Source organism: Geotrypetes seraphini, chromosome 1 (genome assembly GCF_902459505.1).
Source record: "Geotrypetes seraphini chromosome 1, aGeoSer1.1, whole genome shotgun sequence".
Taxonomy (NCBI): domain Eukaryota; kingdom Metazoa; phylum Chordata; class Amphibia; order Gymnophiona; family Dermophiidae; genus Geotrypetes; species Geotrypetes seraphini.
The window spans coordinates 520,497,690-520,521,938 of NC_047084.1; the positions used below are offsets into that span (position 1 = coordinate 520,497,690).

At 37.7% G+C, this 24,249-nt stretch overlaps 1 protein-coding gene across 1 annotated transcript in view; it reads right to left on the reverse strand.

Annotated features, from left to right (window-relative positions):
- The window catches only part of SLC12A2 (solute carrier family 12 member 2), a 333,014-nt gene that overhangs the window by 261,541 nt on the left and 47,224 nt on the right, over window positions 1–24,249 (reverse strand). The window contains exon 3 of the mRNA XM_033928970.1: window positions 19,621–19,696. Coding sequence (XP_033784861.1) covers window positions 19,621–19,696 — 76 coding nt within the window. The remainder of the gene's footprint in view (window positions 1–19,620; window positions 19,697–24,249) is intronic.

A 24,249-nucleotide genomic window follows, 5' to 3' on the forward strand; every position in this document is an offset into this window, starting at 1 on the left:
GTGCTTTTAATTATGTTTCCAGGGTCTTCTTGTCCTTTGACTGTTTTTCTCTCCATCTTCACTTTCTGCCTTGCATCCATCTTTGGCATTAACTTAATATTCAATTTTTCTTTTCAAAATCTGTTTCCATGTCTTACCTTCCCTTCCTATCTCTCTCTTCTTCCGTCCCTATTTCCATGATCTGACATCTTTCCTTCCTTTCTCTCCTTTCCCTTGGTCTGGCATCTGTCTCCTTCCCTCCCCCCCATGCCCTGGCATCTCTCCCTCCCCTCTCTTTTCCCTCCCTCCCATGTACTTGGCATCTCTTGTTCCTCTCTTCTCCCTTGTCTTCCTTCTCCTTCCTTCCCTCTTTCCCCAATTGGGTGCAGCAGCAACAGCATTTCTCTTCCCCCTTCCCTCCCCCTCCCTTTCCCTGTGCAACAGAAGCAGCATATCCTTTCCCCCTTTCCTGTGCAGCAGAAGCATTTCTCTTTCCCTTCCCCTTCCTTGTGGAGCAGCAGCATGTTTAGCCGGCTCCCTTGCTCAGTCGATCATTCTGTTAAAACCTGCAGGTGGCGTCTCCTCGTACAATCCGCGCCTGCATCAGAAGCCTTCTCTCTGATGTGATGTCAGAGAGGCTTCCAACGCAGGTGTGATCACCTCCAAAAGCGCAGAGGGCTTAAACAGCCTGTGCATAGTTGGGTCATCAACCGATCCGGATCCAGCCCCCCTAGAAATGAAGTAGCATTGCCTATATAGAGGACCCTGACTGGAAAATTAAAAGTATTGAAATAGAGCTCACTTCATCACATTGTCCTCAGACTGAACTTCCCCATCTTGTGAATGGCATGGTTGATGGAGAATTGTGCTCTGGGGGGAGGGGGGGACCCCGGCACCAAGAAACCATGATCCCCAAGGGTTCCATGCGGCCCTTGTTAATCATGTAAACTTCAAACATCATATTGATGAATTCAGGGGAAAACCCCTGACCAGACATCCAGATGGCCCCTGCAGACCCTCACAAGCCCCTTTCTGGGATTTTGTGGCTGCGTCACAGCTGCACCTCATTGGGGACACACTTGCACTGTTTCCTGGTTCAAACTAGAGGTCTGCACGGGAACGGGGATCACGGCAATCCCCCCATAACCCATGGGACTCCCACGGGGACCCCCCTCTAGCCAACAGGACTCCCACAGGGATGGAAGGTTTGGAAGCAGGGTTCGTCCATATAATATAATGGATACGTCAGCCTTAGTAAAAGAGGGGGTTTATAAGTTAATTATCTGAACAGAAAACAAAAAAGGGTTCCACCAAAGAGATTCCACAAGGAAAACAGCAGCGCAAACACAAAAGAAACTGGAACTGATTATCGTGTCAGAAGTAATTGCTGCTTTTTATGGGGATGGGCGGGGATGGAGGTAATTCCTTGTGGGGATGGGTGGGGACGGGTGGGATTTCTGTCCCCGTGCAACTCTCTAGTTCAAACCTAGACTTTTTTCATGGCCCTCACACCAAATGAGTACTAACACCTCCTTCAGAGATTATAGGAGGCTAAGTCAGTGTCTCCTGCTGCCCCCTCTCTCCCCACCCCACCCCCCCGTTCACATGGTGTGTGGCACGTGGAACACGGACGATCCTCAAACAGCCATTCATTGCAAACATAGCATGAATTCAAGGTATCCTTGCCCGAGGACTCAATCACACCTATTTTTAAGCAAAATCGAATTGTTTCGAGGCAGATAGAGGTTTCTGTTTTCAAATTAGGAAATCCAAGATGGCCACCCCAACAGCAAATTTATCACTAAAAACAGCCTGTGGGAGCTACACTGGAGATTAACATTAGTGGATTTTAGAGGTGGGGAACCTAACTCTAACCCTAGAGCCTAAAAAAATAAGTAAATCTGATTTTAAAGACCCCCCTCGATTTTGTTTTCCAGGCTGTCAGTCTGTTAATCACTGTGCCATGCTGAGTGCTGGAAGCTTCAAGTGTGGAAAACAGCTTACAGAGAGAACCTCTGCCTCAACAAGCCTGGAATCCTCTCGGGAATCTTCTTGGGCTCAACAAATCATTCGTAGACCTCAACCCCAACTGGATCACGTGCATGCAAAACGGGGAGGAAAACAGTTGGCCCCAATCCTGGAAAAACTGCCACGGAGCCACTCAGCCTGCGCTCAAGCCCACTGCAGACAAACCTGGGGTGAGCCTTGCTCCCTGAGCCCCTGAGCTGTTAGTGCAGACTGTCCAAGTGGGTGCACTGGACAGCAGTCTGCCCCTTGGAATCAAACCCTCGACCTCAGAGTCTGCACTCTCCCACAGCCAGAGCTGTTCCAAAAGAGGGATCCTCTGGAGAACCAAAAAGCCTCACAAATGGTTAGCAAAAAAAAACAACTGAATTTAAAATGAAAAACAAGAGCAGAAAAGACAAGCTTCTATCATCTCGCTTGTAGAGAACCAACTGAGGAATTGGAGGACAGCCCCAAAGGATGGGAGGTGGAGCAAAATAATGCTATTGAAACTCCTTACAAGAATTCTCTCAAGAAGGGATTGACTACCCACACATTCAGGACTGAAGTATCTTTTGCACGAGAACAGATGTCAGGTTTATAAAGTTTCTATTAGGCGAGACATACCATTTTATTGTGCCTAGGGGTAGTGGAACAATATCCCTGTCCCCAAGCTCTCTAGTTGCTGATGTTCTGTTGGACAAAATATTGGTGGGAGCCATGGATCTAGTAATGCAACTCTTTCCATTACCTGTGATTGTGCCTTTCTATGCATAATTCTCCATCAGTTTTGCTGTTAGCTACTAGATGAGAATGTTCCTAGCTGTCTCTCAGACTATGAAAAGGGGAGAAGCAACCAGATGCTTTATTCCTTTTATACCCTTCTCCCATTACCTTACCTACTGATCTAATTCTTAAAGAGTTTTTCCTCTTGTTTTACAAATTCTGTTTCTTTCCTATTTATACAAGTGGATTTTCATTCATTCATTCTGCTCATCAGAATGCTGTCCAAGTTTAATGTGGAGACAGACTCTTGACGTTTATACCTTTAGAGCTATCATCGTAGACCTCAAAGGAATTTTCTTGAGGTCTACTCTTCCTTCGGCTTAGAGAATATACAGTCTTGGCATACATACCAATGTTCATAAATTACCTGTGAGAATTGAGGAATTATCTTGTTTCTACATCCAATTTTTCTAAATCTTTAAAAAGCCATCACACTTCTTTTTTTTTTTTCCATTATTTTTTATTTTCTTATTTTTCATAAAGTGTACATAATAATAAATTACAATTGATAAATGCATATTATCACTTTTATATCTAATACATTATATATCTGAATTTGATTTTCCCCCTCACCCTCCCCCCTCCCTTTCATTACTTTAATATAATATTTTAATTTTCAAATTTTTATAAAAAGTATACAACATATTAGAATACAATTGATAAATATTCAATAACTTTTTTATATCTAATATAATATAATCAAAACAATTTTTGTCCCATTTCCCTCCCCTCACCCTTTTATTACCTTTTATTCATACGTTACATTTTGTATAATATATTATAACATACTTTATATAAATTAATTTTTCTTACCCCCCCTTTATGTGTGTCATAAAAAAAAAAAAAAATCCTTAAAAGAAGAAAAGAAGAAGAAAACATCATATTATTTATTCATTACAGTATTTTGTCAATGGCCCCCATATTTTTATAAATTTATTATATGTCCCCTTTTGTATTGCTATTGTTCTTTCCATTTTAAAAATATGACATATTGTATTCCACCAAAATGTGTAATTTAGGTTGTTGTAATTTTTCCAATTATTAGTTATATGTTGAATGGCAACCCCTGTCATAATTAATAAAAGCTTATTATTTTCTGGTGAAATTTGACTTTTTTTTCTCATCATTGTTCCAAATAAAATTGTATCATATGATATTGCAATATGATTTTCCATTAATTTATTAATTTGTGGCCAAATTGAATTCCAAAAAATTTTAATATAAGGACAATGATATAATAAATGATCTAATGTCCCTGGTTCTAGATTACAGTGCCAGCATCTATTAGACTTAGAACTGTCTAATTTTTGCAAACGAGTAGGGGTCCAAAAAGCTCTATGTAATAAAAAGAACCATGTTTGTCTCATAGACGCTGACACTGTACATCCCATTCTCCAAGACCAAATTAGTGGCCATTGAGATGCATTAATTTGATGTCCAATCTCAATGCTCCAAATGTCTCTTAGACCATTTTTTGGTTTTTTATTTAGATATCCAGATATTAATTTATACCACAATGCGGCTTGATGTCCTAGGAAGTCTGCTTTAAAGCATAAGAACTTTAAACTATATTGATTGTTTAATGATTTCCATTCAGGGAACCCAACCTGAATGGCCTGCTTCAATTGCAACCATTTAAAACTTTGTGTTTTATTAAGACCAAATCTATGTTGCAATTGTGAAAAATCCAGCAGTTTACCTTCTGAAATAACATCGTCTATAGATCTAATGCCTGCAATAATCCAGTTCTTCCAAAGGATTTGAGCTCCGCCAATTTTGATCTTGGAGTTTATCCATATGGATTGATTAGTTGATTTGTATATTGGGATGGGTGTTAATTTATCAATAAATCTCAATGTTTTCCAAGTATCCATTATTATTTTATTTTCTTTGTATCTTTTAGGTATATTAATACTTGGTAGATGAACTAAATTTAGGGGAAACATAAGGCGCCATTCCAAATATAACCAATCTGGTGCATTATCTATAAGTTCTGGGAGGATCCAATACATACCCTGACGTAGAATATAGGCTTGATGGTACCTATAGAAATTTGGAAAATTTACCCCTCCCTCCTTAATTGATTTTTGTAAGGTTACTAAAGCTATTCTAGGTGTTTTACCAAGCCAAAGAAATTTTGTTAAAATTCTATTAAGCTTTTTATAAAAGGACCCCTGAAAATAAATAGGTATCATACTCATTTGGTAGCAAACTACAGGCAACATCATCATTTTAATAGTTTGAACTCTTCCCCACCAAGAAATATGTAATGGGTTCCATTGCTCACATAACTCCGTTACTTTTTTTAATACATATTTTTCATTTTCTTTTACAGTGTCTTCAATTGTTTTTTTAACTTGAATGCCTAGATATTTAAATCCTTCTTCTTTCCATATGAATGGAAAAGTATCAAATAATCCTTTTACACAGTAAACATTCAAGGGTATAATTTCAGATTTATTCCAATTAATTTTATAACCTGAAAATTTGCCAAACTTATCAATTAATTCCAATAAAGAAGATAAGGTAGACTCTGGGTTTCTCAAATAAAGCAAAATATCATCCGCATAAGCCGAGATTTTATATTCCATATCTGAATATGGAATACCTTGTATCTCCCTCGTTTGCTGTATTGCTAACAATAAGGGTTCTAATACAACATCAAATAACAAAGGAGATAAAGGACAGCCTTGTCTAACTCCCCTTTGCAATTGAAAACCATCCGATATCATATTATTAATATTTAATCTTGCAATCGGGAAGCTATACAATGTTTTTACCATTTGTATAAATCCAGAACCTATACCAAACCATTCTAAAGCCTGATACATAAAATTCCATTCTACCCTATCAAATGCTTTCTCGGCATCTAATGAAACTGTAAAAGCCGGTTCATCCATTTTTTTTTATAAGTTTAGCATGTGAAATAATAATCTAGAGTTATTGGAGGAATGTCTTTTAGCAACGAAACCCGTTTGATGCATATCTATAATATGTGGGAGAGCTTTGGCTAATCTCAAAGCCAAAATTTTCGCCAAAAGTTTATTATCAACATTTATCAAAGATATAGGCCTGTAGTTCGAAACCAAAGTAGGATCTTTATTTGGCTTAGGCAAAACAATTATTATTGATTCAGCCATAGAACCTTTTATATTACCTTTTATAAGTTGTGTCTGATATAATTTTAATAAATGTGGGGAAAGGATATTTTGAAATGTTTTATAAAATTCTACTGTGTAACCATCACCACCTGGAGCGGATCCAACTCTAAGAGATCTCAATGCTGTTTCTAATTCTTTTAATGATATAGGTTCGTCTAAACTTCGTTTTATATGATCAGGAATTTTGGGTCCATTAATTAAATCTAAAAATTTTTTTCCATCTTTTTGTTTCTCCAAATAAGGTTCGGAAGAATACAGATCCTTATAAAAATTTAAAAATTGTTTTAATATTATATTTGTTTGATTTGTTATTATACCATTATCATCTTTTATTCCATTAATATTAGTTCTCCTTTTTTTTGCCTTAAGATAATTTGCCAATAATTTTCCCGCCTTATTAGAATTTCCATAATACACTGTTTGCTTGGAAAACAAATCTTTTCTTATCATTTTTGAAGTTAATTCATTATATTTACCTTTTGTTTTCAAAAGAGCTTGTAAAACTTCATATTCCCATTTACTTATCAATTTAGCTTCTAATATTTTTATTTCTTTTTCTAATTCTATATATTGTTTTTTGATCTGTTTCCTAATAAAAGCTGAATATGATATAATATTACCCCTCATAGTTGCTTTAAATGCATCCCATACATTCTCTATAGATGTATCTTCCACTAAATTTGTTTGAAAGAATTCATTAATTTGTGTTTTAAAATTTTCCAAAAATTTGTCATCCACAAGCAATGCATTATCAAATCTCCAAAGAGGTCTATTATTTTCTAATTGATCTAATTGTAATTCTATCCATATTCCCGCATGATCCGAAATGATAATAGGATCAATGGAGGCTTTAATCACCTGTTGCACTTTATTTGTTGAAACAAAAATATAATCTATTCTTGAAAATGATTTATGAACCTGTGAACAAAATGAATATTCCTGATCATTAAAACGAAGAATACGCCATATATCCTTCAAATCGCATGATCGAACTAAATTATCTAGACCTAAAGATTTAATATTTTTACCTGGTTTTTTATCCAATAATGGATCCATTACAGCATTAAAATCTCCAGCCACCACTAAATTAGAGGCAGCCAGTGGTAATAACATATTTTGTAGCTTTTTGAAAAATTCTGATTGATTCGAATTAGGGGCATATATATTAAATAACGTCAGGGTATCATTTCCCATACCTATATCGATATGTATCCATCTTCCATGTGGATCTGAACTTTTTACCTTTATATTGGCCATACATTTTTTATTTATAAGAATTGCAACCCCTGCTTTTTTACCCACTGCTGGAGCAAAAAAACATTCCTTTATCCATCCACCTGATAATTTCTGTGATTCCTTCATATTAAGATGGGTCTCTTGCAGACAGTAAATATCTGCATTTTGCTTTTTTAAAAATGTTAATATTTTTTTCCTTTTAATTACGTGATTCAGGCCATTGACATTAATAGAATATATTTTAAAAGACATTATATATTTTAATACTTTTCATTATCTTATTCTTCCTCTCCTCTTTCATATTTAATATCCAAAAAATTTTCTTCATGACACACATATTTAACCCTAATGTATCTCCCTTAATTATTCTAGTAAATATTCTCCTTGTCCCTCCCTTTCCCACCCAATACATTGGCTGCTTAAGGATACACATTTGAACTGTAATCCAAACATTCTCCCCATTCCAGGCAATCAATATTCAATATTTAAACAAATTTCCCTTCTATCTATCTATATTGATCTTTTATATCTTTAATCATTTTCCATAACATTTTATTAATGTATCATTATCCATTTAACAATATGTTAATTTGCATTTCCTTAGTATTATGATTTCAACATATAATTATTTTAAACATATATGTAGTGTATTATTTAATAATTTTCCTATATTCTGTTCTTTCTTTCATATAATTATTATTGTCTTTTCTTTGTATTGTTTTCCTCCATTTCTTTAGATATTTTGATATGTTATATTTTCTAATTTTTCATAGAGTCTTCAAAACCATCTTAATGTTTTATGTTAAAATATCATAGGTTCTGGTTTAGAGAGAAAATCTTTTAGTTTTTCGGGATCCTCAAAATATAAGGATTTGTCTCCAGATGATACTCTCATTTTCGCCGGGTAGTATAGACCATATTTAAATCCTTTTTCTTTTAGTAGAGGTCTCATGTCTAGTAGTCTTTTCCTTTTAGTTGCTGTGTTTTTGGCGAAGTCTGGTAAAAACCATAATCTTGATCCTTTATAATTTAGGTTTTTATCTTTTTTTGCAGCATTTAGTATCTCTAGTGCTTGTTGGTATCTCAGCATTTTGAAAATTATTGGTCTTGGTCTATTTTTGTTTTCTAAATTTTTAATTGGGATTCTATGCGCCCTTTCAATTTCAATTGGTTGTTTCAAGTCTAACTGTAGTATTTTTGGAATTAAATTTTCAAGGAAAAGGATAGTATTTTTTCCCTCTAAATTTTCTTGTATTCCAAAAAGTTTGATGTTTTTCCTTCTTCCTCTATTCTCGTAATCCTCCAGTTGATCTTTTAATTTATTTAATTCCAGGCTGTCGTTTTTACATCTTTTTGATTCACATTCTATAGTTTCCATTTTTGATTCTAGTTCAGTTGTTCTTTTGTTGTTAACTTCCATTTGTCTATGAATATTTAAAATTTCTTCTTTCATTTCCGACATATTAGTTATAGTTTCCTTGAGCATTTGTTTGATTTGTTTTAGTTCTTCCATGACTTCTGCTTTGCTTAATATGTCTGGTTCTTCAATAGGAAGTGGTATCTTGCTTGGTGTTATTTGGTCTTGTTTCTGTCTTTTTGCAGATGTACCAGCCTCATTTTTGTTTTGTCTGGTGCTTGCCATATTGTTGTTTTTAATCCCTTTTCTTCCAAAATTTAGTTTTATCTTTTAAAGTAGAAATTTTCTTTTCCTTTTTTGCCTTTTTTCCTTTTCCTTTTCTCCTTCTCAGTTATCTGTCTCAATCTTAAATACTCCTTTTTTAGTGTCTTTATCTCTTTAATATTGGTAAAAAGGTTCTTTGAAGTAAGTGTCAGTTATTTGTTTCCAGTTCTATTGATGTGAGAAAAAAAAGAACTAGTAATCCTTTTTTATGGTTCTTTTCCCTTAAGCCCCTTCACTGTTTCAATGAAAGAGGGGGATATTCAATCCAACAGCATTTCCTTCCTTAAATTTTTCGCAGACTTGTCGGGTTCTTCCACAGATTTAATTCATTACCTCTGGCAGTCACTCTTTTTTTTTTATGACACCCCGCTTCAGCGCTGAATAAATAAAAAAAAAAAAAAAAAAAAAAAAAATTGTTTGGTAGTCCTTTCTTTTAATTCTCCTCTCACAAGCCCAATCGCAGCCCTGACCGAGGAGAGCAACCCTTCATTTAATTCTCTTCCCTTGTTTTGACAAACTTGAATCAACTGTTTTCTGTTCACTCACAGCGTCTCTCAACTGTCTCGATGTCTTTCCGCTTCAGCTTTTTTCCAAAAGTTCCGTTAACCCCTTCCTCTGTCTCCTCTCATACAAGCCCAATCGCAGCTTTGTAAGAGAAAAGCAATTTCAATTCAGTATTTTATTTATTTAGTAAGTTGATATTTTTTCTCTGTCTTCAGCGTCTCGGTGTTCAATCACTGAGAGAAAACGCCGGTATTCCTTTCTCTCAGTTTTCTTCAATCAATCCCCCCTTTCAGCGTCGTCGCCGAAGGGCTTTCACATATATTGTCAGCTCTTTTTCCCTCTAGCTCCGTTCAGCTTTACTCTCTCCCAATATCTATTCGTTTTAGCACGGAGGGAAAAAGTTTTTTATTAGCCTTTTTCAGCGCTGGCAGGAGAAGGCTGTATCAAACTGTCACAGCTCCACAATCAACCGTCAGCAGCCTCACATCAAAATCGGCTTCCTTTTCAACAGTTATTCAGCGCACAGAGAAATAACAACACTTTTTATATTTCAAGCTTCTCTTTCAATATCTTACACAGGCTTGGCAGTTTATAATATCAGGCTGATGTCCCTTATGCCGAGTTTACTTCAAATATGCCCCGTTGCTCTGGCTATCAACTTCCTGTCATGAAAGAACTCAGCATAAAGAGAAACAAACCCTCTTTCTTTACTTTCCTCCTTCAGACTATTGTTTGATTATCAGGCAGTATACTTTTCATCAATCTTTAAATTTATATCTTTCAACTTCTCTTCGTTTCAGTACTGAGAAAAAAAAACGGTGCTCTGAATTCTCAGCTCTCTCTCTTTCAGGCTTCACATCAGCTCCATTATAAGCGGTCACTGCAGTTAATAAACCATTAACTGAGAAATAGATTTTCTTTTTATTTCCCCTGTTTCAATTTTTTACACAGTTATAGCACTGAAACTTTTCCTCCGTTAGTCAATTCAAATTTTATCAGCCTTCATACACTTCCTCGTCTTTTCAGCACATATAAAAGCCGGTAAAAGATTCAATTACCGTCCCCTCAGCTTTCTTTTGATGTCGGCGGTTTTCAATTTATTTTTTCAAAACAATCTTACTATTTCTTTCCTTTCAGGTTTTCTTCAATATCAGCAGTATTATCAGATAATCTCCGTTGATAGATTTTTCCCCCTTTTTTTTTTTTTTCGTCGGTTATCTTCCCGTTGTCTTGCTGATTCAGCTCTGAAAAACCGGCACTTTTACTTTCATCTCTTTCAGGATTTCCTTGATTCTTCACCTTAGGGCTCTGACTCAGTGCTTGATTTTTACCATTTTAGAAACGGCTTGATTTTTAAAAGTTTTATCTTTCACGAATCAGCGATTCAAACCTCAACACCGCTTCGTTCCAGCACTGAGGAAAAACGGCACTCTGACTTTTCAGCTGTTATTTCACAGACTTCAACTTCAGCATAAAAGGGTAACATCAATAATAATTATTATTTTTTTTGAAATCTTCAAGAAGGGAATAATATTTTTATCTTCTTTTGCCTAGATGAAGAGGAGCTTCGCGATTACCCGTCCATTCGTGTTCGCGTTAAGCCACGCCCCTCAAGCCATCACACTTCAAAACTACATGGGACTGTGGGACTTGAGAGCTGATTAATGGTTTGTATCTTATTTTGTTGTTTTAAAGCACTTTTCAATATCAAATGGCAGACACAAAAGATCACTACGCCTTGATACCACTTCTTGTTCAACTTTCATTATGTCATGATCAGATTTTAAGTTCTGCTCAGTTTTCTTCTAAGGAAGGCTGCTTTACAATTTGACCAGCCCAAAGTTATTCTGATGTCATCCATGAAGCTTTTCACTACATAGAGATTCTTGGAACTAGAGCTGCAAGTCACCTACAATCAGTAAGCATGTGATATTGCTTCTGGACATAGCCCAAGGAGTTAAGAGAACTCAATGGATTAAATACCATACAAAACGTAAGATTCTTACTGAAATAGTCCTTGTTATATCTGTCCATCTCACATCAGATGAAGCATGGTCTGCCACATTTTCATGGCAAACTTGATGTACTCAACCCCAGAGTTTATTACTCCACCTGGCTTTCTTCCTCTTCAGTTAACTTCTTGGTCTATCCTGCTTTTTCAGATCTCAACCTTCCTTTTAGTACTCTGTTTGGAGCCTGCTTTTTCTACCTCATTGTTTTTCTTGGTGTTCCCTTCTGGATTCCTTATCTCTCTCACCCCCACCAGTTCTTGTGCTCCTTTCCAAATCCCTTTTCTTTTTGCACCAACTTTTCTTCCTTTAAGGTTTTTTTGCTCAGGGCCAGCCTAACAATTAGGCAAGACCACATGGTCATTTACAGCAGCAGAAATAAGTAATTGCATTCAAAAAGCAAAATAGATGCCAACAGCCACAGGAAAAGAATCGTCATGTACTTTTAAATATTAAATTTGCTTTGCAGGTAGAAATATGATGTTCAAATACAGTGTGGCCTGGATTCTCTAACCAGTGCCAATTTTTTTTTTTTTTTTAGATGCTCAAGCTCAGTTTTTTAAAAAGCCATTTAAATTACACTTTTAACTGAGTTTCAAGGCACTGGAATTGTGCTTCCATAGGTGCTTTAGGCCACCTAATGCCACTGTGGGCATGACTAACACCAGAAGTGGCGTTAAGTGGCCTAAAGTGACTACAGAGGTGCGAGTCACATCAAAGGTAGGCGCTGGAAATGTAGGCCTTGAAAACCCTGGCCTACACTTCTGGCACCTACCTTTGCTAGAGGCGTGATTCTGTACCCAGCGCTGTTGCATGATTGACATGCAATCAGCGTCTACTTTTAAGGTGGCTGCCAACAAATGGCGCTGTTTACAGAATTCAGGCCTATGTGTTTTTATACAATTGTTCCTGGATAATCATCATGATTGTAGAATTTAAATTAACAACATGTTGGGGTGGGGAGGGGCTACGAAGGCCTGAAGAAAAAAAAAAATAATCTTATTGCTAATGCTGTCACAGCTCATTTCTGGAAGAAACTGGATGTCCCTGATAAAGCTACAATGATAACTCAAATAGACTATGTACACTCGATGTCCAAAATGACCGCTTTGAGAAGAGGACAGATGTTGGGCTTTGTTAAAGTCTGGAAGTCTACAGAACATGAAGAGAATTTCAATCAGGTTGAATTTGCCATTCCTGTCCCTGTGGATAACAGCAGGAAACAACCCCATGTCATTCTTTAGTGTATCTCATCCTCAGTTCTTCTACACCAGCATTCTTCAATGCAAGGCTTGAGGAGGGTCAGTGGTTGTGCCCATTCATACTCTGATTCTTCCCTCTCGCCTTAATAATGATATGGAGATGGTTTCCAATAGTTATTCATGAGGACAGAAACAGTGATGAATTTTGTCATCATGTTACTCTCTACTATTGTGACTTTTATGGACTTCATCCAGAAGCCAAATCTCATCAGTTTATGGAAGAAAAGCAGGCTATTAAGGGGGAGGGGGAGAAGGAAATCTTGCTATGTTGAAGTTGAATGTTAATGAACAGGCCGGATGATGCAATGTTATGCTTTATATAAACAAACTCAAGAAAATGTTGGGAGGAAGAGTCAACGAACTAGGAATCTGAAAACAGGTAGTATAAGGCTTTTTCTGCATAAACCTTTCTTCAGGTACTCCTGCTTAGGTTTAATCTTTATTTCATTTCCTACAATCTCTCTCAATGATCTTAAGATGTTATCACTCGCATACCGCCTTACTTTTAAAAAAATCAAAGTTAATCAGCTCAAAATTTGCATCTGTTCCAGTTTTTAGTGACCTTTATACTCACTTGATTATTATAAAGATAGCAGTATATTATCTCCTTTTTAATTGTAGTTAAGACTCAAATTTTCACTAACTTTTCTGGTTTTCTCCAACTGCCATGAATAAGTTCACCATGGCCTTTACCTGCAGCTGAGGTGTTATCTTCAACTCTAGTATGTATACTATTGCCAACACAATCTCTAGCCTTACCACATAAGCAACACAAGCACCTTTTATCCTGTGCAGCTAGTATACATTTTTCCTTCTTTTTCCTACTGTTCCTCAATTGTAGTGCTGCCTTACTAAAATTTGATATAGCCTATACACAATGGGGTCACTATGTGAACATATTCAGCAAGACTTGGAAAAATTATTCCAACCCCCTCCCCTTAAGAGATGCACAGTAATTCAGCAGTTGCTGCTAAGTAATGTTGTGCTCTCTTTTAACCCCTTGTATCTTTCTATGGGGAGAGTGTAGATGTGGGATGCGTATCTCAATGTGCTTGTGAAGAGTATTAGTACCTGAAGGGTGTTTAGGAGAATGTATGGACCATATGAACACTTTTGGGAGAGGGGGGCCTGTGGAGTTGTATGACATGGGAACTCTCTAGAATACAGAGGAACAGCATACCAACTGGTCAATTTCTCCGGTTACGGAGAATTTGTTCCGGTGAAGAGGACCGACATCAAGGCCGTAGGGATGTATAATAAATTCAAAGATAGAGGCTATCCAGGGAGGATAATTAAAAGGGCTTGGAAGAGAGCAAAGAACTGCCAGGACAATGGTTATTGCATTCTTCTCCCCGCCAGAACAACAATGTCTTAGCTTGTGTTTTACCATACACAAATCAAAGTAACACAATTAGGAAAATTATTCAAAAACACTGGCTGATTGTACAGTTTCATGCGGCTTTATCTGACAAGCCAAAATTTGCTTTTACCAGAGCCCCTAATTTAGGTGAAAAACTCAAATACAAAAAGAATGATAGGGTCTCTAAGATTTCCCCCTCTTGAGCAATGCGGAAAGTGCCGCCAATGTCAGTTTGCATTACAGAGTTCATCTGTTGTTATCCCACATACAGGGGAAAGTTGTTTCATCTTTCAACAGGAGCTAATTGTGATTCAAAAGGGGTAATTTATTGTATTCTTTGTCCTTGTAATAAATATTACATAGGACATACAACCAGAAAAATCAAAACACGAGTAATAGAACATCTCAGTAATTTGAGGCGAGGGTGACTTACAGCACCATTAGTTGCCCACTGGCAGGAACAGGCTCATTCCTTGGATTCTTTACGTTACACAGTTTTGTATCATGCCAGAGATTTTGTAGGGGATATATTAAAATTTTTAACTATAAAGAAACAAATACATATTCAACTGGCAAACTTTTGCCCTGCAAGGGTTAAATTTAGAAAATGATTGGTTTCAACTATGAGCTTGAATAACCATATTTTGATTGGCTCACGGTCTTTCTTTATGTCATTTCCGGTGTAACGGCAGACTCATATAAGAGCATAAGGCAGCGGCGCTCCCCTAGCATTGTCGTCTCCCACTCGTTCAGAGTTAACACTAGCCAGAAGCGGGTAGGTAGTTTAGTATTGAAAAGTATTAATTGAATATACTAGTACTGTTCAGGATTAGGTATGTTTAATTGTGATAACTAATCTGTAAGCAAATAGTGATGTTGCAATTTTCAATTTTCATTATTTTAATTAACAGCGCCCCCTCCTGAGGAAGAGTCATCGAAACTCGAATCGGGGAGTCATCACTTTTAATATGGCTAATGTTTATCATTAGCATATACCTCAGCACAAGCACTTTGAGTTACTTTATTGGCTGTGGTTGTACTTGGATATCTACTATCAACCTCTCATCATCATATAAGGTAAGTGAACATGCTATATTAATAGAGAAGTATTACTATATGAGAGGTTTGGGACTGTAAAGAGCTGTGATGGTCCCACTACAACCATAGTTCTGTTATCACAGATGATTTTGGTTATGGGTCTGAGCACTTTACAAATATTTATATAAATTAAATGACTTATTAGAGCTGTGATCAATCAGTGTGAATTTTTCATCAGCCAAAGTCCACCATGAAATACACACTACACCGAACACTAGAAACAGTAACGACATAAGAACATAAGCATCGCCTCTGCCGAGTCAGACCACAGGTCCATCGTGCCCAGCAGTCTGCTCTCGCAGCGGCCCCCAAGGTCAGTGACCTGCAAATGATCCTCTTCTGAAGACATTTTGTCCTGTATAGTACCCCTTCTATCTATATCCCTCAATCCCCTTTTCCTTCAGGAACCTGTCCAACCCATTCTTGAAACCCAAAATCGTACTCACAAACTGAAACTCAACCCAGATAAAACTAAATTCATCCTCCTCGAAAATGACAAAAGTCCCAACCATAACCAACATAGAAATCAACTCAATCAACTATCCCATCCAAACCACCATAAAACTACTAGGAATGACAATAGACAGATGCTGCACTATGCAGCCGCAAATAAATAAAATACAGAAATCCTTCGCAGTTATGAGAAACCTAAGACAAATCCGGAAATTCTTCGAAAGAACACAGTTCCAGCTTATAGTACAATCCCTAATCCTAGGTCTACTAGATTACTGCAACATCTTTTACCTCCCCTGCCCTGCCACTATGACCAAACAACTACAAACAATCCAAAATACAGCTCCGAGACTCATCCACTCATTGAGAAAACACGACCATATTACAAAAGCATACATTAACTCGCATTGGCTACCAATCCAAGAAAGAATACTATTTAAATTCTACTGTATGTTATTTAAAACCTTAAATGGAGACAGCCCAACCAACCTGAACAACCGCCTCATCCAAACCACCTCAATCAGACATAGAAAAACGCACACCCCATTCACACACACCCCCGATAAAGGAAGTAAAATGGAAAAAACTATACGATGGCCTCCTTGCCACTCAAGCAGCAAAAATAGATAAACAGATCTCCAATCTACTGATAACTACCCCAGACTACAAGATGTTCAGAAAAGAAATAAAAACTATACTCCAAGAAATTCCTGAAACAATCCTAACATCAAATACTCCTCCTCCCTCCTTCCCTCTTCCCGCCACTCAAATTACCTGACCTACTCTTTACCTCTACCTCTCTAGAAACATCTAATGTGTAACTTGATGTACTAATTGATTTGAAACAAAAATGTAATCTATTCTAGAAAAAGATTTATGAACATGAGAACAGAAAGAAAATTCCCGGCCATCAAAATGAAGTATACGCCAAATATCTTTCAAATCACAAGATTGTACAAAATTATCTAATCCCAAAGATTTTACAAATCTTTTAGGATTTTTATCCAAACGAGGATCCATGACAGCACTGAAATCCCCAGCTACTACCAAATTAGATGTAGTCAGTGGAAGAATCAGTTGTTGTAGAGTCTTAAAATATTCTGGCTGATTCGAATTAGGGGCATATACATTAAAAAGCACCAAGGTAGTGTTTATAAGATTATATGTATTTTTCTGATACACTTGTTGTAATATGAAAAAATGAATAAAGAAATTTAAAAAAAAAAAAACATCTAATGATCTTCCATTGTAACCCACCATTTACTCTTTACCTCTACCTCTCTAGAAACATCTAATGATCTTCCATTGTAACCCCCCTCCCCCCGTTTATAATTTTTTTGTAAACCGCCTAGAACCGCAAGGTATTGGCGGAATAGAAATCTCTAATGTAATGTAATGTAATTTTAATTAATCATCACAGATTATTAGTAATTTTTTCCCTATACTGAGTACAGACTCTCTAGAATGGTCATCAAGTACTAAGTATACTGAAGCATGGATTAAGAGTGGATAGGGGAAGGAAGCAGGGTTCTGAAAGGATATCAGTGTGTGCAAGGCAGGAATAAATGAAGGCTGCTTTCTTCTCTCCCACCCCTTTATCCTTCCCCCCTTGTTATTATATTCTCCTGGAAACTTACTAAACTAAGCAGCATCAATTATGGCTACATCAGCATTGCCAAAAGGAATCCTAGGAGCCAGAATATCCTCAGGTCATTGCCAGCTCGGCATAAGTTTTTTTCAGGGAAGGGGAATCTGGTTTCCCCACTACCCACCTAAGCTAAGCTTAAATTGGGTGGAGGGAAAGTAATGTAACGAGGAATTTCTCCCTTGGGGATGAGGGCAAAATTGTTAGCATTATTCAAAACTTTCTATGCAGCAGGTAGTAAGTAATAGGAAAGGTGACACTGATGAGAATCCAGGAAGCAGAAAATGCCCCTCTCCCTTTCCCACTATCATCTTCTCTAGTTGCCTTACTGCCCTGAACAGTAGTCTGCCATAAAAGATATGGAAAGACAGTCATCCTCAGATACTAAGTGGCCAGATATTAAGGTTGGTTTTATCTGCCGCTACTGCTGCTACTTGCTGCTTCTTCAGGCAGCAAAGCCAGCTCCCACTCACAATCCACACACACAAGCTGGAATTGAGAAGCTGGTGAGAGACTGTTCGCCATCTCATTTTATGTTGTTGCTTTGAAGGGTGGATAGATCTGGGTTCCTTGTAGCGCCCAATTCCTACTTTGATTGTATCTTATACATGCATAATCAAATAAGCAAAAGAACAGAGGGAGAGACTGACCCTTGATAAAAAGACAAAATAAGCCTAAAGAAAAACTAGCCTAAAATTTTTCCAGTTTGTATTTAGTAGGTGGAGGAGTAACCTAGTGGTTAGAATAACAAGCATGACATCCATGGATCCCAGTTCATATCCTACTGTTCACTTCTTAAGACAATGGAGGCTTGTTACTTGTCCAAGATCACAAGTACTGCACAATTACTTACCTGTAACAGATGTTATCCAGGGAAAGCAGGCAGACATTCTTACATGTGGGTGACATCATCCTTGGAGCCTGGTACAGACAGTCCACAAGTGTAGTGTCACTTTAAAACTTGAAGACATGTGAGAGTGCCTTCCCGTCCACTGTTCAATCAAAAGACCATCAGTAAAAAAAAAAAAAAGCAGCTAAGAAACCAACTGGGGGATGTGGGAGGGTTGTAAGAATCTATGCCTGCTATCCCTGGATAACACCTGTTACGGGTATCCCAGAACAAGCAGGTAGCATATTCTTACATGTGAGACTTCCTAGCTGAACCCAAATGGGTTAGAGGGAAGTTGGCTTATAAACGGAAAATAAAATTCTCAGAACTGTTTGGTCAAATTGACTATCTTGTCTGGAATAATTCTGCAAACAGTAATAAGATATGAAAGTATAGACTGAGAACCAAGTGGCTGCCTTGCAGATGTCTTCAATGGGAGTGTAACATAGGTGAGCTACTGAAGTCACCACTGCTCGTACTTTATGTGCAGTGATAACAGTCCTCAAGGGTCAGCCCAGCAAGAGCATAGCAAAAGGATATACAGTACAGTCCACCAGCCATGTTGAGATGACTCTTTTGGTGATAGGAGCTTCAAGTTTGTTTAGATCAAATGATCGAAACAGCTGGGTAAAAGTTCTGTGAGGCTTAGTCCGATCCAAGTAATACGTGAGGTCTCATTTACAGTCCAATGTGTGTAGGGCAGCTTCAACAGGGTGAGAATGTGGTCTTGGAAAGAATATAGGTTGAATTATAGTCTGGTTGAGATGAAATTCCGAGACCACCTTAGGGAGGAACTTTGGATGAATGCAACAAACTACCCTGTCATGGTAGAATGTTGTAAAAGGTGGATCATTCACTAGCACTTGTTCAAACTCTGAATGTAGCTGTGATAGATATGAGGAATACTACTTTCCAAGTGAAATACTTGAAAGATGAAGTCGAGAGCGGTTCAAAGGGAGGTTTCATTAAAGCTGAAAAGTACTACATTAAGATCCCATGTCACTGGAGGAGGTCTGAGAGGTGGCTTGGTATAAAAAAGTCCTTTCAAGAATCTAGAAACCAGAGGATGAACAAACAATAGCCACAAGTAAAAAGTCAATAAAAATTTAAAAAATAATGAACTGGGTCAACGGAAGGCACAAAAGAACAAAGTATATCTAAAATAGGTGCATAAAGTACGTGCGCTGAGAGAAAATGAAAGAAACAGCTTCTCAGCTTTGTGGAAAACTAAGAACTGATGGTCCTGTGATTGGATGGCGTGCAGAAAGGCACTTGCGCATGCATGGTGCTGCGGTGGACTATCCATACCGGGCTCCGTGGATGACATCACCCACATGTAAGAATTTGCTGCCTGCCTGTCCTTGGATAAAAGAAACACTTACTGTACCTAAATGTAACTCACCTTAAGTTGCTACTTAAAGAGGTGTAAGCAAAATAAATAAAATATGTAGCAACAGACCAAATATGTCTCACTTCAAAATAGTAATGAAGTTTCTACTGCATCAGTGCTATAGCTACATTTACAATAGAGAAGTACAGATTTTTACACCTACCTATCCCAGCCTGTCCCACAATCCATGATAATCTGATGAAGAGCATTACACCCCAAATATTCAACATACATCGTACCTAAGAGGAGGAGGGAGACAAAAAAAAAAAAAAAGTTTATGCACTCCACAAAACAGAAAAAAATAGTAAGCAAAGGATTAAAATGCTACCAATGAAAAGGCAATGGTAATATGAAAGAAATTAATATATACATACTCCTTTCTATAAAGCAACTTTTTATGTAGGTTTAACTTGGTAAAAGCTTTGGAAAATATTAGAACCTATTCAAGTTATAAAAAAACAACTTAATTTTCAAAATGTTTTGTAGGTAGACCCCTACAGAATCCACACTAAACCCTGAATTCTATAAAAAGTGCACTTGCAAATTTGGGTAAGCACCAATTTGCATACACAAATTTAACTGAATGGCCTACACTATTAATTGGGATCTTAACAAGCAATTATTGGTGCTAATTGGTTTTAATTTAAAAAAAAAAAAAAGTTACACATGTAAATTTAGGCATAGTATCTGTGCCTAAATTTTGCACACAAGTGGAAAAAAAAAAAAAGGGCACCGAAATAGGAGGGCCATGGGCAGATCAGGGGCGTTTCTTGAATTTATACACAGTCATAGAATAAGGGGAATCCGTACATAACTTAGGCACAGGGATTTTACCATGTTTTAGTTGAAATGGATGCACCTAAAAATAGGTTCCAGGGTATAAGCACTATTCAATAAGCTGTGTCTAAGTTTAATCATTCAGTTGGTGCTCAGCAAGGTTTATTTTTCAAGTTCCATATATAGAAATCTAGCCCTATTTGCATATAGAAGTAGGCAAGATGATACTAACACAACCCATTAGTAAGCAAGTTGAGGTGGGGGTTGTTGTATGGGTAAAGCACGGGTGTAGTTGAAAGCGCAATGTGCATGTATATTTATGCTTACTCTAAGCAGGTGTTAAGCATACACAAGTCTTTTAGTCAAGTTTCAAATTTATTAAAAATCTGATATACCACCTTATCAATTTATTTCATGATTTCTTCAGAGATTTTGTGAAGCTATTTTATAAAGACCATAGGTAACTACGAGGCTCAATACAAACCCCACTCACAAACAAAAAAGAGAAAAACCTGGTTCTAAGGTTTGAATGTGGTTTGTGGCATTGGCTGCCGATGGAGGAACGTGTGAAGTTTTAAGTTTGGTTGTTTTTGCTTAAAGGTACTATTCGGTCTAGCCCCTAAATATATAACTGATTTTTCTCTCTCTCAGCCAACAGACATAAAAAAAGCTCACATTTGAACTTTGTTTCCCTTCCAGTTAGAGGATGTAAACTCAACAACAAAACCTTTTCTCACATCAGGCAGCATTATGGGGTAAAGATCTAGAACAACTGCTTACGCCTACTACTTATGGGGAATTTAGGAAACGCCTAAAAACATCTGTTCATATCTGGTCTACTCACTGGTCTACTCAGAGGCATATCACGATTCACATTGGCTCTCAATACATGCAAGAATACACTTCAACTTTTACTGCTTACTATTTAAAGCAATAAACGGAGACAGCCCAGCCTATTGGAACAATCGACTAATTCAATCCACCTCAACCAGACATAGGAAAACCCACGCACCATTCACACACCCTCCAACCAAAAACGTCAAAAGAAAAAACTGTACGACAACCTCCTAGCCACTCAAGCTGCAAAACTTGACCCACAACTCTACAACCTATTGACCATGACCACAGACTACAAGACCTTCAAAAAAAGAAATAAACCTTTCTATTCATAAAACCGAACTAACACCTGCATCACCTGCAACTACTACATATGAACTTCTAATATCATGACAACTAAGATGTAATCCTTAACAACTCAAAGAAATGTACAAACTACTCCCTAAACACTTCTAATATCCGGATAAACCATTTGTAATCCGCCTTGAACCGCAAGGTAATGGTGGAATAGAAATCCCTTATGTAATGTAATGTAAGTATCTAGGCAGCTGACCTGTACAATTCTTTCTCCACAATAACTGATCCCTAGAGCTGTTAATCACTAGCTTTTAACTCTGTTAAGTCCACTCAATTTGTACCATCTTTTAATCATTGTAAACCGCATAGAACTTCACGGTCCTGCAGTATATAAACTGTTTATTATTATTATTATTACATGAACAGTCTATTTTAACCAGTATTAGGGCCATGCAGCAAGAAGCAACATTTGCCAGATCTACAGCTAAAGTAAAAACAGCACTGGCAGATCTTTGATGGTATAGCATACATAATTCACTGTAACAGTGATTCAGGAAATCACATTTTTCCAAATTGCCATCCCTTCATCTAATCTTACCTGGTCAAAAATACAGAAAGCCAACATAGTAAGTGAGAACACTTTACCAGACAGTATGACGCAGGACCTACTTCTATTGGAACATTGGTCCTCGACTTGGCAGCTAAACTTCAATGCTAGAAAATGTAAGGTCATGCACCTCGGCAGCAGGAATCCATGCAAAACTTACACACTAAATGGTGAAACCTTAGTTAGGACCAAGGCGGAACGTGATTTGGGGGTGATCATTAGCAAAGACATGAAGACTGCCAATCAAGTGGAGAAGGCTTCATCAAAGGCAAGACAAATGATGGGTTGCATCTGAAGAAGTTTTATCAGCCGGAAGCCCGAAGTTATAATGCCATTGTACAGATCCATGGTGAGGCCTCATCTGGAGTATTGTGTACAATTCTGGAGGCCACATTACCAAAAGGATGTGCTGAGAGTTGAGTCGGTTCAAAGAATGGCCACCAAAATGGTCTCGGGACTCAAAGACCTCCCGTATGAAGAAAGGCTGAATAAATTGCAGCTATATTCACTCGAAGAACGTAGAGAGAGAGGAGACATGATAGAGACGTTTAAATATATCACCGGCCGTATTGAGGTGGAGGATGATATCTTCTTTTTTAAAGGTCCCTCTGCCACAAGAGGCCATCCGCTGAAAATCAGGGGTGGGAAATTTCATGGCGACACCAGGAAGTTCTTCTTCACCGAAAGGGTGGTCGATCGTTGGAATGAACTTCCACCTCAGGTGATTCAGGCCAGCAGCGTGAAGGATTTTAAAAGGAAATGGGATACACATGTGGGATCTCTAGGGGGGTAAATTCAAGGGGGTAGGGTTGTTGGAGTGGGCAGACTTGATGGTCTGTGGCCCTTTTCTGCCGTCATCTTCTATGTTTCTATACCAAAATACAAACAGGCAAGCATGCAATAGAGATACATATAAACAAGCACATGCAAAGGGGTTGGAAAGAATTTCATGAGTCATGCAGTGCTTAATTTACTCACTTAGGCTTGAATTCTGTAAATGGTGCCATTATCAGTGGCCACCTTTAAAAAAAAAAAGTGCAAGTCAAGTGCAAACAATGTGTAATAAATAAATATATATAAAAGTGGAAAACAAAAGTTTCACTATCCTGCAATGTCCCGAATGCCTAACCCACTGACCTGAACAGAGAATGAAAATATTAGTCACTTGTCCCTCCAGTTACTTAGCTGAATAAAGGTGCTGTAGTCAAATAGTAACAAGGAGAGTCTAGCTTTTTTTGGATCAAAGACCAAAGATAAGGTGCAGTCCTCTTTCAACACGGCTCGACCCAGCAGGGTTTACTTTTATGCTCTACCAGCCCTGATCTGTCTGCTTGTGCGCCCTATGAAGATTTTTTGACAGCTGACACACAAGTAGTATGAGCTCTCAAACGATAGCTGCAGGAGAAGTAAATTTTGCAGGACTGCAGAAGTAAATTCTGGGGCATTTTGGCAATGCATGATGTTTTTAAGGATGGTCCATGTATTGCTTTTTCTAGACCCAAAAACCTGTCTAGCATGCTTACTTCTCCTGCAGTTCCTCAAACCTATAATCAACTTGGAAGCAACAGTCCATGTGGCACGTGTCAGATGTGTGCCATATCTCTGCAACTGGATTGCTGGACTCATCCCACTAACCACAAAAGCTATTGTTTGAGAGTTGCATTGAAAGCAGTGCATGCACATAGATCTCATGCATATTCATTGGGGGAAATCCTGAAAACCCAAATGGATTGCGGCCCTCAAGGAAGGGCTTTGAGACCCCTGCTCTAATGTAATTATGCTGCTAATTGCCTGAGAATTTAAAGCTGTTGCTGTGTCTCCAGTTCCTCCCCCTTTTTGCCTTGCCTGACTGGAATCACTTACCTACAGTCGTGTTGGCCTGTTGGCTTTTGCCCTGAAACCCTGCTGGGTCGAGCCATGTTGAAAGAGGACTGCACCTTAACTTTGGTCTTTGATCCAAAAAAGCTGGACTCTCCTTGCTACTATTTGACTAAAGCACCTTTATTCAGCTAAGTAACCGGAGGGACAAGTGACTAATTTTTCATTCTCTGTTCAGGTCAGTGGGTTAAGCATTCGGGGCATTGCAGGACAGTGAACTTTTTGTCTTCCACTTTTATATATATTTATTTATTGCACATTGTTTGCACTTGACTTGCACTTTAAAGCGGTTCATAGTCAGATGCGCGCAAGACATAAGTACGCGGACAAATGGGAGCAGACAAATGAGTTTAAAGACAAGGGAGCGTGAAGAAAAGGGAGCCAAGACATCTGAGC